The sequence below is a fragment of the Octopus sinensis genome, unplaced genomic scaffold, assembly GCF_006345805.1.
Source record: "Octopus sinensis unplaced genomic scaffold, ASM634580v1 Contig17701, whole genome shotgun sequence".
NCBI lineage: Eukaryota > Metazoa > Mollusca > Cephalopoda > Octopoda > Octopodidae > Octopus > Octopus sinensis.
This window is the reverse complement of record NW_021835248.1, coordinates 1-15000: the sequence shown is the minus strand read 5'-3', so window position 1 is coordinate 15000 and position 15000 is coordinate 1. Positions and strand designations below refer to the sequence as shown.

General features: G+C 40.3%; 1 protein-coding gene across 1 annotated transcript in view; it reads left to right on the top strand.

Annotated features, from left to right (window-relative positions):
• The window catches only part of LOC115231184 (synaptic vesicular amine transporter), a 31756-nt gene extending 16874 nt beyond the window's left edge, over nucleotides 1-14882 (top strand). Inside the window, exons 3-8 of the mRNA XM_029801260.2 lie at nucleotides 6161-6212; nucleotides 7999-8062; nucleotides 8923-9042; nucleotides 9581-9626; nucleotides 11422-11509; nucleotides 14673-14882. Coding sequence (XP_029657120.1) covers nucleotides 6161-6212; nucleotides 7999-8062; nucleotides 8923-9042; nucleotides 9581-9626; nucleotides 11422-11509; nucleotides 14673-14768 — 466 coding nt within the window. The 3' untranslated portion in view covers nucleotides 14769-14882. The remainder of the gene's footprint in view (nucleotides 1-6160; nucleotides 6213-7998; nucleotides 8063-8922; nucleotides 9043-9580; nucleotides 9627-11421; nucleotides 11510-14672) is intronic.
• The last annotated feature ends 118 nt before the right edge of the window (nucleotides 14883-15000 follow it).

Below are 15000 nucleotides of genomic sequence, written 5' to 3'. Positions count from 1 at the left end.
TCTCAAGAAATAATGTCTACCCATTGAGTATACCCTCAACTGGCTTTCGCTATTAATTACTTTTTATCAAATCTGAAAGATGTCTACCCATATTCTTCGTGGTCCTGCCAAACCCAGTATGAAAAAAAAACAGCTTTCCAGAGATAGCTTCCTCTCATCCCATTTCTGAGTAAAATTGAACATCCTGCTCGTAACCTCATCCCACTTGAGATTCGGACCAATCTAGACCCTCAGCAATTAAACCGATCCGTCTGTCCAGCAATCAACGGCAAAGACTTGCCTCTCCAGGTGCCAAACCGTAAGTCCACCGTTTTGTCCAGATTTATCTTTGCTCCTGTCATTAATTCCAACTTTGTTAGCATGGAGCTGACTACTTCCACCTTCGTGATGTCCGACACCATTAAGGTGACGTCATCTGCATACATCGACACAGCTCTTCCTTATCACAGCTGGAAAGGGATGCCTGCAACAATTATAACAATAAATATAATTCCTTCTACAATAGGTACAAGGCTTGGAATTCTAGGTGAAGGAGCAGTCGACTGGTTCTTTTTTTATCGACCCTGGAAGGTCGATAGGCAAAATTGGCCTCGGACAGAATTGAGCTCAGAACGTTGAGAGCCAAGATAAAGTATCGCAAAGCATCTCTTCTGATGCTCTGACGAATATAAATCATTTATTATTAGTACCTGTAATGTCGTCAGGCGCTTACCAACCACAAGTAGCCACGCAATGCAGGTGGTAGAAATTCCACTTTAGCAATATATAGAGAACTAGTGGTGGGTAAGAACTCTAGGCACGACTATAATGAACTAGCCGGTCTGTTTCAAGGGACTTTGAGGCTGGGGATTACAATGGATTATTTCCAGAAGTCCCTGACTTAGAAGTGCTACCGAGGAACACTACCAATTTGACATAAACGAAAATTTGAATCGTTAATTAAAGCCACTTGGGAACAAGAAATTAGACAGTGGTTGGTAAAACTCAGCCAAATAGCAAATACAGAAAGTGTAGGGAAAGAGACGAAAGCATTAATAATCTTCAACGCGAGCGTAGTAAGCTAGTACAAAAGGAGTATAAACACAGGCATGACTGTATTGGTAAAAGAGTGCATTGGGATAGTAACCAAGTTCGTGGATTTCCAATGATGGAAAAGTGGTGGGAATACGAACCAGAGGCTGTGTTGATAGATGACACTTTCGGGATTTTATGGAATTTCATAGAAAATGATCATATCAGTAAAGCAAGGAGACCAGATATGACTGGGGAGTAGGAAAAGAACAATATCAGCAGTTGATCACCGCTGCCATTGATGTAAGAGTTAACGAATGCATCATATAACAATGAAGGACTTGTCCGTCGAACACCACAGCATACAACGATCGCACCCTCAACGCCGACACTGACTTTAAGCTAATGACGACACTCTTCCCTTGACCACCACATTGACTCCTCGTTCAGCTTCTTCTGTGGGGCCAATCGACCTGCTATTCGCAGATGGTCGAGGAATCACGATAAGACTTGAATCAAAGGAGCCACATTGGATAATAGAGTCCAAGATATACAGAAAGACGTGATGGTCAACGTTGGGAACAGCTTTGATCATAGGTTTTCCTCCGTCACAACTGACCTGGGGTTAAACAACTACAACAATATGTACAACAATGTAACGACGCCCCCGCCCCACCTCCTCTTCCTTCTCTTCCATTAACAATCGATTCCCTGTTTGAATAGCAAACAGAAACAATTTAACAATCAATAGTAAATCAGTTAAGACGCCATCTTTTATCGTTTTGGGACCAATCGGAAAACAGTTTATAGTTTGTTGTTTTGTTTGGTTTATTTCTTTTTTGTTTTATATTTTATGTTAATGATACGAGATGGGGCGAGGTGGTGGGGGGGGCTGCAGACTGTGGCTGCTGGGTGGGTTTTTTGGTGTTTTTTTTTGCTTTTCTGTTTTGGTGCGGGGGGGAAGAACGGGGAGGTTTTTTTTTAAAACTGTCTTCGTCTCTGTTGTTATTACTTTTATATTGTTGTTATTTTTGTTGGTTTAAACCTATTTTGTTCGTTGTTGTTGTTGTTGTTACTGCTGCAACTGGGGATGGGGAGGGTGGCCGTGTTATTATTGTTATTTTACCTTTATTGTTGTCAATAATGTTGTTATTGGCTGTTGTTATATTATTGTTACAGTTGCTCTCAGTTTTTTGTTGCTGTTTGTTTTTAGTTGTTGTTGTTGTTGTTGTGGCACGTTAATATCGTTATTGCTATTGTTTTTTTTTTGTTTTTTGTTTTTGTATTTTTTCCGTTTGCTGTTAATGTTGCTATTGTTTGTGCTGTTGCGAATTCACTGCTCTTCGTCTTTCTTTCTGGTGGTTGCTATTGCATATTGTCGCTAGTTTCGCTCTTCTCCGTGTTGTCATTATCACACTTTGACTGTTTTTGCTGTTGTTGTTGTTGTTGTTGTTGTTTCTACTGCTGTTGTTGCTGTTGGTCCTTAATACCGAATCGATTCCAATATCAACCCTTCAGGAATGAAATGCAGGTTGACCCCGACGATATTTGAATAGAGAAACAGCGAACTCCCTAGTGCAGCGAATTGATGATTTCTGTGTCGCCAATTTGAACGGAAGACTTGAATGTTTCGTATGAGAGATTAAATAGACCCAACGATATAACTGGTACTTATTTCACCAACCCAGAAGTGCAAAGGACGTAACTGGCTGGAACCAGTTTTCCTTTAAAAAATTTTTTTTTCTTTATAAACCTAGGTTTATGCGAACTCAAATGGGTTCTCCTCGCCAACGATCCCAACACCAGCTCCATGTTTATAGACTAAATATATGTTTCATATAAGTTGGTTTCAAATATTGGCACAGGACCAAGTTGACTACATCGACGCCAGTGTTCAACTGGTTCTTTGTCGACCCCAAATGGATGAAAGGCAAAGTCGACCCCGGTGGAATTTGAACTCAGAGCGTAAAGACGGACAAAATGCCGCTGAGCATTTTTCCCGGCGCGATAACGGTTCTGCCAGCTCACTGCCTTTAATGATAATAATAATTCTATCATTCTGTAGGCTACAGAGCCTTCCATTGCCAGATTGCTGCAATATGCAGCGACATCTGTTCAGTAGTTCGGGTGAATGGTAACCTGTCGGAATCATTTAGTATCACGCGCTCGATCCACCAACGTTGTCCCCTCTCGTCTCTTTTGTGTGTACTGAATCTAGCGATATTACTACGGAAACTGGAGATGCTGAATGGCATTCCGTGTGAACCGGAACATGGGAGGACCGTGTCAACATACGCAGATGACGTACCATTACAATGTCGGACATCAGGTATATAGACCAGGTTGGCACTGCTCTATGAGAATACGAAGTGGAGACAGGGGAGAAAAATCAACAGGCGTAGGAGTGGTTGTGTGGTAAGAAGCTTGCTTACGTACCACATGGTTCCGGGTTCAGTCCCACTGCGAGGCACCTTGGGCAAGTGTCTTCTACTATAGCCTCGGGCCGACCAAAGCCTTGTGAGTGGATTTGGTAGACGGAAACTGAAAGAAGCCCGTCGTATATATGTATATATATATTTATGTATGTGTGTGTGTGTCTGTGTGTGTCCTCCCAACATCGCTTGACAACCGATGCTGGTGTGTTTACGTCCCCGTAGCTTAGCGGATCGGTTAAAGGAGCCCGATAGAATAAGTACTAGGCTTACAATGAATAAGTCCTGGGGTTGATTTGCTCGACTAAAGGCCGCAGTCAAATGACTGAAACAAGTAAAAGAAAGAAAGAAAAGGAAAGTCAGTAAGGCTGCTGCTCGGCACCTGGAAAGGCAGGTATATGCCGCCCAACAGTGTCGTGGGACGATTGACACACAGACTGGTTGATATGTTCGGAGTTTGGTTTGGTTCAAATCTCCAAGTGGAGAAGACCTGGGGTGAACTAATGAGCCGAGTGGCCAATCTCACCCAGAGATGGGTAAGAGAAAGCTATCCCTGAAAGATCAAGCAGAGGTGGCGAACGCATATATTGCGTCTGTCATATATATAACTGCCCAACCATTGTGCCTTGTCCTAATTTATGTCTGACCAGAGTGGCACACCTACTCTTCTACTTTCTGTGCAAGGGATTTATTTTAAGGGCCAGGTGCTCCATTTATTGTCAACATCCACTGAATGAAGGGCTGGGAATGACGTGGTTGCTGAGACGCAGACATGCCTTGAGCCTGCAACATCTCTAATGTTTCTTTGGCGTTGAGCAGGTGTGGTCACCATTTGTCCGACTCACTTTTACGCAGCTCGTCTCTGATTGGATTGCAGTCCTGGATCAAATACTCCATTTTTTATCACATTTGCTTGGTAGTTCCGGGTCAATAAGCTCTGATCTTGAGCCTTTATTCTCTGATTTTTAGCCCAGAACTCCATAGACACTGATGGGTATGCTTCTGGTCTACATCAGCTGGTTTGTTACTGGCCACATATCTGCCATGCAGAGGATTTTGTTCCCGCCCATCAGCCAGTTGTTCAAACGTGTTTTGCTTTGCCATTGATTTCACCTTGATTGCAAATACAGTTGCTGCAATTCCATCGTGCTGTTCAACTCATTAGCAAAACTCATGCAGAAACTCATTAGCAAAGTTGTTGCTCTCCTTCATGACAGAATGAAACTTCTTACGTCTCTCATGGTTTTCAACGAGTTTTAGCATCCAGTCGTTAGATGTTTCAAGATGTTTAGTCAGTCCAATTGTGATGGTTTTGTAAGGTATTTCCAATTTGATCAGGTCTCGATCTCCTTCAGCTCTGGCTAGATAAAGACGATCTGCATCTACCCTTTGGGTGGTGCATCTTATTGCAAGTCAGCAGCTTACGGATTTGCCTGTCAGTCTTCCTTATTTCGCTGATATTCCAGTCAACACATTGAAACTATAACTGGAACTATTTATTATTATTTTTATTATTATTATTATTATTATTATTATTATTTGATTTAAGGTGGCGAACTGGCAGAATCGTTTGCACGCCGGGCAAAATGCTTTGCAACATTTCGTCCGTCTTTACGTTCTGAGTTTAAATTCCGCCGAGGTCGACTTTACCTTCCATCCTTCGGGGTCGATAAAATAAGTACCAGTTGCGCACTGGGATCGATATAATCGACTAACCCCTCCCCTGAAATTTCTTGCTTTGTGCCAAAAATCTGAAATTATTATTGTTATTGTTGTTGTTATTGTTATTAGTATTATTATTTGATGAAAACTCTCAGCTTATTTCTCTGGCCAAGAGGGAAAGTGTCAGATGTCCACAGCCAGCAGACTAAGACGACAGTTGATTAGTGGTCGTGTTTGAAGAACCTTGCGAAGAACCCTTCTCGTCGCAACCGACGGAGTGCCGGTTTATATGTCTCGTGTGAGTAAGTGTGTGCGTGCGTGCTTGTGTACACAGCGGGCGCGTACGTGATTGTATGCGTGTTTGTGTGTGTGAAAGAGAGAGACTATAAGTGATTATATGAATGTGTAAGTCAACGTTAATCTATAAATTAGTATACTCTTTTACTTGTTTCAGTCATTTGACTGCGGCCATGCTGGAGCACCGCCTTTAGTCGAGCAAATCGACCCCAGGACTTATTCTTTGGAAGTCTAGTACTTATTCTATCGGTTTCTTTTTGCCGAACCGCTAATTTACGGGGACGTAAACACACCACCATCGGTTGTCAAGTGATGCTGGAGGGACAAACACAGACACACAAACATATACACACACATACATACACACACACACACACACACACATATATATATATTAACAAGGTAAAAATACACTCATCTATTTATATATATATATATATATATATATATATTATATATATATATATATATATATATATATATATATATACGACGGGCTTCTTTCAGTTTCCATCTACCAAATCTATTCACAAGGCTTTAGTCGGCCCGAGGCTATAGTAGAAGACACTTGCCTAAGGTGCCACGCAGTGGGACTGAACCCGGAACCATGTGGTTGGTAAGCAAACTTCTTACCACACAGCCATTCCTACGCCGTATGATGTGTTTTAAAAGTATATTATTTTCCCCCAGTTTCTAACCTTCTTCGCCCTTCCTCCCTCTCTCTCTCTCTCTCTCTGATTCACTCTCTCTTTTTCCAGATGGCTCACTGCTCTACTCGGAATGTTGATGATCGGATTTCTTATGATCGCAGTAAGTAAACGTCTGTTTCTCGTAAAGTTTTCTCTCTTCTTTTTTTGCGGGGGGGGGGGAGGTTGTTTGTTTGTTTGGTTTGGTCATGGAAGGAAAAGCATCGTCCACATCTCCTTTATTGGTCTATAAAACTGGTGAGAGAAAGAAAGAAAGTTATCAAACCGCTGACCGAAAACTGGGTCTCGTAGATGACAGCTGACCCCGCTACAAGCACGCAATGACCTCATGGTTGGATTAAATATGGCGGCTGATAAAGTGTAACATCAAAACAGTTCCTCCAAGAGCAGTCTTCCACACAGTCTCCGTTCATCAACTTTCATTTACGATGTTTTAGTTGAACCAGGGTCATGTTAGAAGGTACTACTAGCTCAAAAGATTCCGGCAGTAGGATCGAACCTTGTCCTAGTGATTACAGAAGACGATACAGAAAAGATAAAATGGCAAGAGATAGTTAGCAATGGTGGCATTCAATGAGGGGAAGGGTCAAAAGAAGAGGGAGCGAGCCAGTAGAAGCCAGATGCAAGGAAAGATAACTGGATGCATGAGAGAGAAGGGGAGATAACCGGACACAATGAAACAACTGGATACCAGATGTTGAGTGACATAACGGAAGACAGATGGACATATTGAGAGAAATAGATGTGGAGGAAGAGCGAAGATAAGAGAAAGAATATAAAAAAAAGAGAAAGAATATAACAAAAATATATGAAGAGAACACGAGCCATCGAATGACCCTCTATCGTATCACTATCCTGTTATTAAGAACAGCTAAATTCTCTCAAATGGCAGTGCCATCTTTAAAGAAAATTATACAAAAGGACAGGATGGTTGTGGCTGGAATGCCGTTGATCACAAGTTTTCTAGATCAATGTTTACTTGGACTTAAACAGCTTCGATGAGACATTACCGACATGTAAAGGAAGCAGTGATGGAACATCAGCGAGACATCAACATATCAACGAGACTTCATCTCTATATATATAAATGGCAAAATGTCTGTGTGATTTGCTTGTCAGTTGTTTGACCTTAACCAGTTGAGCAATGATCTGAAATGTCCGTATTAAATGCTTTCAAAATATTATCTCTATATATATAAACGGCAAAATATCTGTGTGTGTGTCCTTTATACAAATCCACAATTTTTCAGTTAGAGGGCTCGCACTCTCTATGGTCATTCAAAACCGTCCAAGGGTGGTCGTGCACATCTTTACATTTCCCCAGTCACCCCGCAAAGCCATTAAAAAATCAATATAAGTGACTTTTTTGCGAATTTTCTATCCCAAACCCAATCAAAATGCCCGAAACTTGATACATCAATTGAATGCCAGCTAGCTGTATGTGATTGGTCAGAGATTTGGACAGCACTCGCGTGTATGTGCGCACGTACGCAGCTGTATATGCATGCACTAGCACTATGACCCGGCAACGCCGGGTCATAGTGCTAGTTATGATATAAATGAGACTTCATCATGATGTCGTTGAGATTTCCTCTAAACATTTGCAAAACTTCTACAGGATTAAGAATAAAATACAATGATACAATTATAAAACAATGACTAGCTGTGTACGACGTAACAATAGAATCAAAGAGACAAGATGCAACTAAATCAAAAAAAGAAGTCAACCATTTAAAGTTGTGGGTGACTAAAACGAAGTTTGATCTTATTTATTCACTTCAAGTTCGATTTCTTAATCACTCTTTCCATTTCTTCATTCTCTCCTTTTTTTTTTTCTTTGCCTCATCTTATTTCATTAATTATAATAATAATTTACATATTTCTTCTAGATTCCATTTGCCAAGAATATATTCCATTTAATAGTGCCGCATATTGCTGTAGGTTTTGGAATTGGTAAGTACTATTTTAATTGAGCCGACGTGGTCTTTTGAGAATCGGTTCGGGGGGAGCCGTTTGCTTTGGGAGTTCTATTTAAATTCTTATTCACATTTCAGTATTTAGACTGCGGTCATACAAGGCCACAGTCTTCGGTGGTTTTCGTTCATTATATCGAACCCAGGTTCTTTCTCGTACAGTACTTATTTTAACCATCTCCATCAAATGTATTGTAAATACGCTGTCTCTATATGCTTCAGGCTGGCCGGTTCCACTTCGTTTCGGAAGTGACACGAATACGTAATACTGACAATCCACAAAAACGGCGAAATACGCATATTTCGCTCTTGCGATCACTTTCGGGGTGATTTCTTTCGCCTGGCTCTGAAGTATATTGTGTTTTACCCGGACGAAAAAAAACTGTAGCTTTTCGCTTTTCAATAGTACGCATGCGTTAAGTAATTCATATAGAACAGGATTTTACTTTAGAACTGCAGCTAATGCTTAATTTGTGTGAATATGTAGCCATATATATATATATATATATACAAAGTTTGGGGGTTTAATTCCCTTGAGAAATTTTTCTGTCGTTCTTTTAACATGTCTGCAAATATTCATTCACTGAAAATCTTGCGAGGCCTTGTAAGACCTGATGAGTAAAACTGATAAAACCATTCTTCCCTGACGAGATCTAATAACACTGAAACATGTTTACCTAAGCTCTAAATACACACCAACTAATTTTTAATTCATTTGAATTTCGTAATTATCTTCCTAGGCATTTTGTAACCAAAGTTACATCATCCACGCGTTATTTTGGTGAACTAAAATATTTCGATGTTTCCAATTGCAACATGTAATCCGTTTCTTCTCCACAGGAATGGTGGATTCATCCATGATGCCGCTAATGGGTCATTTGGTGGATTTGCGTCATGTGTCTGTTTACGGTAGCGTCTACGCCATTGCAGATGTGGCATTTTGTTTGGGATTTGCTGTCGGTAAGTTTGTCTTTCTGTCGCAACACTTCAGTTGAATGTGTCTCACTAATATTGTTGTTGTTATTGCTGCTGTTGTTGTTGTTGTTGTTTATGCCTATCATCTTAAAAGAAATTGCCCTTTCTTTTTAAGATGGTACGGTGAGATTTCACACCTATTTCTAGCAAGCCGAATAACGATGTAGGGGGTTTCTTTTCAGATCGTAGTGGCTGTGGTCGCTGATGGTGATGTTGTTGTTATTGTCACCACATTTCAACATTCTATATATTTATATATGTTTATATATAAGTGTGTTCAGAAAAAGAAATAAAGTCAACCAGTTACAACTAGAAATTTCGATTACATCGAAGATTTGCTTCACCGAGAATTTACTTCATAAATCTCTCAATCTCTCTCACACACACACACACACACACTCCTTCCTTCCCTCTCTCTCCCCCCCCCCCCACTCTCTCTCTCTCTCTAACTTATATATAAACAAACGTCGTGTGTGTGTGTTTATAAATCTTATTTCACACTTTTACGTTTTCCATTTTCTAGGTCCTGCCGTAAGTGGGGCCATTGTGAGATGCGTAGGATTTCAGGGGTAAGTGGCCTGCCTTTATTGGATGGTCGTGACTTTTTTTTTAACAAAATTTATTCCAGTCACACAATCATTGTTTCAAACATCTACACACATTCTATACACATACACACATGACTATAGAGAAAGATTAATGTCAATGAGTGTCACATAAACGCATGCATATATTGACAAAACTCATTTGCATGTCCGCAGTCCATACGTTTCGTAGCTCAAACACACACACACACACGTATATACATATACATATACATACATATAATGTTATGTGTTACTATACATATATATAAATGAAGGCAAATAATTCCCAGAATCGGTAGATCGTCAGAGAAAATGTGTAGAGATATTTATGTCTTTCACTGGGGATAACTTTCTCTTTCATTCCGGGCTGGATAGAAAATAAATACCAGTCAAGTACTGGAATTGATATAACCGACCGATGCATTTCGGTCATCTGGAGCTAGCTAAGAATTTCTCTTTCTATACGGCTGTCTGCAGATGTCTGTGGCGGTGTCTACCATTGAAAAGGCAAAATTACGCCGAAACGCCATAGTCTGATAGTCTGCTGACATCATTAAATCGTGTTGCATGTTTAACACACAACGTTTCGAAGAAGTTGTTCGTCAAGACTAAATCTTACAGAGAGGACCCTCCCACGTTCGAGTATAAATGAACGTATGATAAATGATGTCCACGGTGTTATTTTGAGCTCTGCTGTTTCAAGCACGTACGCAGGCCATTATTACACATGATTTGTTTGCATTATTCAGACAGTATCCTTTCCCATTGCTGTCCAACTGCTGCTCTCCCCTCTAAAGGACTATTTTAACTCGGCCGGCCAGAGTAGGTGACATCGTCTTTCCCAGGTTTGTTCTGCAACTGGAAAGTATTTTATTGTTCTGCTGTGATGTCTAGTATCAAGTTTTTTTAACGACTTTTGCTGTTATATATTCTCATTTAGGCGGCGAGCTGGTAGAAACGTTAGCACGCCGGGCGAAATTCGTAGCAGTATTTCGTCTGTCGTTACGTTCCGAGTTCAAATTCCGCCGAGGTAGACTTTGCCTTTCATACTTTCGGGGTCGATAAATTAAGTACCAATTACGCACTGGGGTCGATGTAATCGACTTAATCCCTTTGTCTGTCCTTGTTTGTCCCCTCTATGTTTAGCCCGTTGTGGGTAGTAAAGAAATATATATATTCTCATTTTAAGTTTATACTTGACATCTGCCCATGCTGGAGTAGTCAAGAAGGGTTTCTGTCTATCACAAAGTTCTGTGTTCAATCTCAGTGAGATATACATTCGAGAAGTGTTTTATTAAGCTCTCTGAAGAAGAAAATGGCAGGCGGAAACTGTGTGGAAGCCCGTCAGCTGGCCTCGCCACTCAGAAGGTCCATTCATAAATGAAGGACGCCTGAGGGCTATGTCGTTAAGCGTCCTTGGAATACTCAACCACTCAAACGATAATACAGTGTGTGTATGCGTGTGCGTGGTGTACCTGTAATTAAAACGGTCAACCTCGACACACACACAGTGTTTCACTGATTCTGCCGGAAGATCACTGTCTGCAGAATACTCAGGCGCATTCAACAGGGAGGTAAATGGTTATTTTTAAAGATAGCTTTTGGTCATCGTAGATAGGGGTGTGGGTGTTTCATCTACAAAAATTAGAAAAGAACAAGATTAGGAAAAGAAAATGGTTAGTTTAGTGAGATGTGGAGGTAAGGAATAAGAACTGAATAGAAATGAGTTGAGTCAAACAAATTTTTGCAACTTTGAATAATATTTTTTTTTCTTCAGGATGATTTGGGTGATTTCCACAGTAAATATCTTATACGCTCCGACAATGCTGTTTCTTCGGAATCCACCTGTCAAAGAGGAGAAAATGGTAAGTGTGAATTGCTGTTGTTGTTGTTATCATTCTTTAACTTGGGGTCATACCTCGTCGATAAAACCTATGATTAAAAACCGTTTTATGACCATAGCTTTCATCGACCCCGGTGACCATTCCGTTTTTCTAAGGCATAATAATATACCTGGGACTATATTATAAAATGTGCTTTCCTACTTCTTAATTTGTTGGCGTATAGTTTGAGAGCCGACAGGGTAGAGGCTGCCCAGTTCCCCAGCAAAAAATGGTATTTAAAGTAACTGAAAGATAACGGTTAGATTATGTGGCGGCTAATTGTGATAACGTTGCTCCTGCTGCAGAGCGGGAGGGGAGCACACGGATGGTATGGGTTGTCAGGGGAGATCACTCTGACGATTATACTCGATTTGGATCTTTTTGGTTTGAACGGCAGTTTTTTCTAGTGGTGTCATATGAAATTGTCACCCATAATTATGACCCCAGTATCGATCTATTGCATTTCAGTCTGTTTTAGGGTTAGGGGTGGGGAGAAGGGTATCTTTTTTTTTTCTTCACAAATATAAATAAACCTAATCTGTTTCTTAAACGAGGGACATATTCATACGGCACAATGTTTTTTAACTCAATAGACGTCAGTGTTTGGTTGAAATTGCAGAAATTGAAGAAAAAACAACAAATATCTTACAAACTATAGAATTTTCTCAATAAAGCCAAAAGAAAAAGATGTTTTAAAAACACATTCTACCAGTATACGAAGTTAAATATTTTTTAGTTACCTAGAAATTATGTTAAAAACTGCCGTTCAAATCGAAAAGATCCCTCGATTTGGATAACAGATGGTTGAACGGTGGTTGGAAGTTCAACTCTTCACCTATTCTTGTTGTTGAATAGGACTACTCTGTCTACTATATCTCCACTCAAAGAGCCCCGTGTCTAATTTCCAAATGAATTGTGATAAACAGGGGATGTTCTTGCCAACATTTGTTTGAAACTGTTGATTCTCTCCGTGAAGCCCCAGCATGACCATGAGTGTGGGGTGAGAGAGTCAAGGCAGAAACAAGGAAAATGCCCCTTGTATTTGAATACTATGCAAATATTCTTTTAAAAAACTTTTCTTTTAATTTTTCCAAAATTTAATTGTTTTCCATACTTATAGTTGAAAAAGTCTCAATGACTGAAACTGGTACGGAAATATTTTTTGTAAAATTATTTTAGCATTTTCTACCTTGACTTTTTTTCTATATAAATCAACTCGTGTGTTCCTTTTCAACCTTCTACATATATATATATATATATATATATATATATATATATATATATATATATAAATAGTAAGACAACAAAAGAATGAAAGAGACCTCGATATTATGTAAATAGAAGAATTTATCTGTAAATCTGTAAATGTGACAATTATTTGGTAGCCATGATAAAACTCCGAGTTTCGGATGTCAGGGTGGAAACCCACGCCGCCATCACTTCAGTTATCTGGCTATCAGTTCTCCAATGGCCGGATAACTGAAGAGAGGGTGGCATGGATTTCCACCTCGGCATCCGAAACTCGGAGTTTTATCATGGCTACCGAATAATTGTCACATATTATATTTACAGATATATATATATATATATATAAATAAATGAAAGAATGGAGTTGAACGACGATTAAACAAAATTCCTTTATTCTCGACATATGTTTCAAAGACTGCATATTCCTAATTTCGAAGGAATAAGGGGTGCATTATGCCGCCTTCTCATCAGGAAAGACAAGGAACTTATGTCAGCATCATGATGAACACACACAAATTTCCACACGAAAGCACATGATCTCTGCCCTTGGCATGTAGCTTCAACCATGTATTTCTGACGTGAATTTGCTATCCGGGTATCGGTTAACCGAATTATCCATACTAGGATAATTCATTCAACTACTTTATATATATATATATATATATATATATATATATATATATATACATACATACATACATACATACATACACGACAGGCTTCTTTCAGTTCCCATCTACCAAATCCACTCACAAGGCTTTGGTCAGCCCAAGGTTATAGTAGAAGACACTTGCCCAAGGTGCTACACAGTGGGGCTGAACCTGGAACCATGTGGTTGGGAAGCAAGCTTCTTACTACACAGCCACACCTGTGTATATACAATTAGTTAATTAGTCACAACTGTTTCGGTGTTACTCAGTTTGTAACGCCATTGCACGTAAATAATTCCATGTGAAAAGTTACCAAAATACATTTACGGTTGATTGTAATGAAGTGGCTCTTCATCGGATTGGCATAAAGCCAAGTGCCCTCACTTTGTGGGACAGACACTGTGTGTGTGTGTGTGTGTGGTGTACTATGAAATTTTTAACATTTATAGAATAAAAGTGTGAAGGCACATGGCCCAGTGACTAGAGTGTTGCACTCGTGATTGTGAGGTCGTGGGTTCAATTCCCTGACCGAGCGGCTCATGGTGTTCTTGAGCAATACACTTCATTTCACATTGCTGCGGTCCACTCGGCTGTAAATGGATTAGCCTCCCGATCAGGCATGGATCTTGGCCTGCTCACCTAGCCAGCTGGCTGGCATCATTCAAAAACCAGATCAATGCGAAGCATATTGTGATCAGCGATGTAAAACAACATCCGATAGCCTGGTGAATACTGTGATATGGCAATTATAAAAATACCAGTGTAGCTTTTTCCAGTGAAGTTTTGCTGTTACAGTGATTGATATTCCTCCCTACTCCCTTTCTCTCTCTCTCTGTTGTTCCTTCTGGAGCCATGCCTGGCTTATAAGGGCCGGTTTTCCCGGTTTCCTTGGCATATAAGTTCCCCACCTGGACGGGACGCAGGTCCATCGCAGGTAAGCTGCTAGATGCAGGAGAAAAGAGTGAGAGAAAGTTGTGGCAAAAGAGTCAGCAGAAGTTCACCATTACCTTCTGCCGGAGATGCATGGAGCTTAGGGTGTTTCGCTCATAAACACACACACACTGCCCGGTCTGAAATTCGAACCCGCGATCCTTCGACCGCCTGTCTACTGCTCTAACCACTAGGCCATGTGCCTCCACCTCTTTCTCTCTCTCTCTCTCTCTCTCTCTCTCTCTCTCTCTCTCTCTCTCTCTCTCTCTCTCTCTCATATCTCTCTTTCTCTCATCTCTTCCTTTCTATTTCCACAGTCGCTGGTGATGAATGAACAATGTCCAGTACAATATGTGACGTACAACCAAAGTAAACGGGATACGACATCAGAAGACGATGAGGGCGGCTACTGAGAGGGTGTGGCCGCAGACTGTCCGCCGTACCCTGTTGTGCTTTCACTGAGGCGAAGGGGGTTGGGGAGAATTCGAATAACGATGGTTATAAATGAATGTCAACCACAACAATAGCAACAACAATGGCAATAAGAACAACATAAACATCCATAAAAAAACACACAGATTCAAATACAAATAGAACAACTGATACGAACAAAAACAACACCAACGACAACAAGCACAATACATC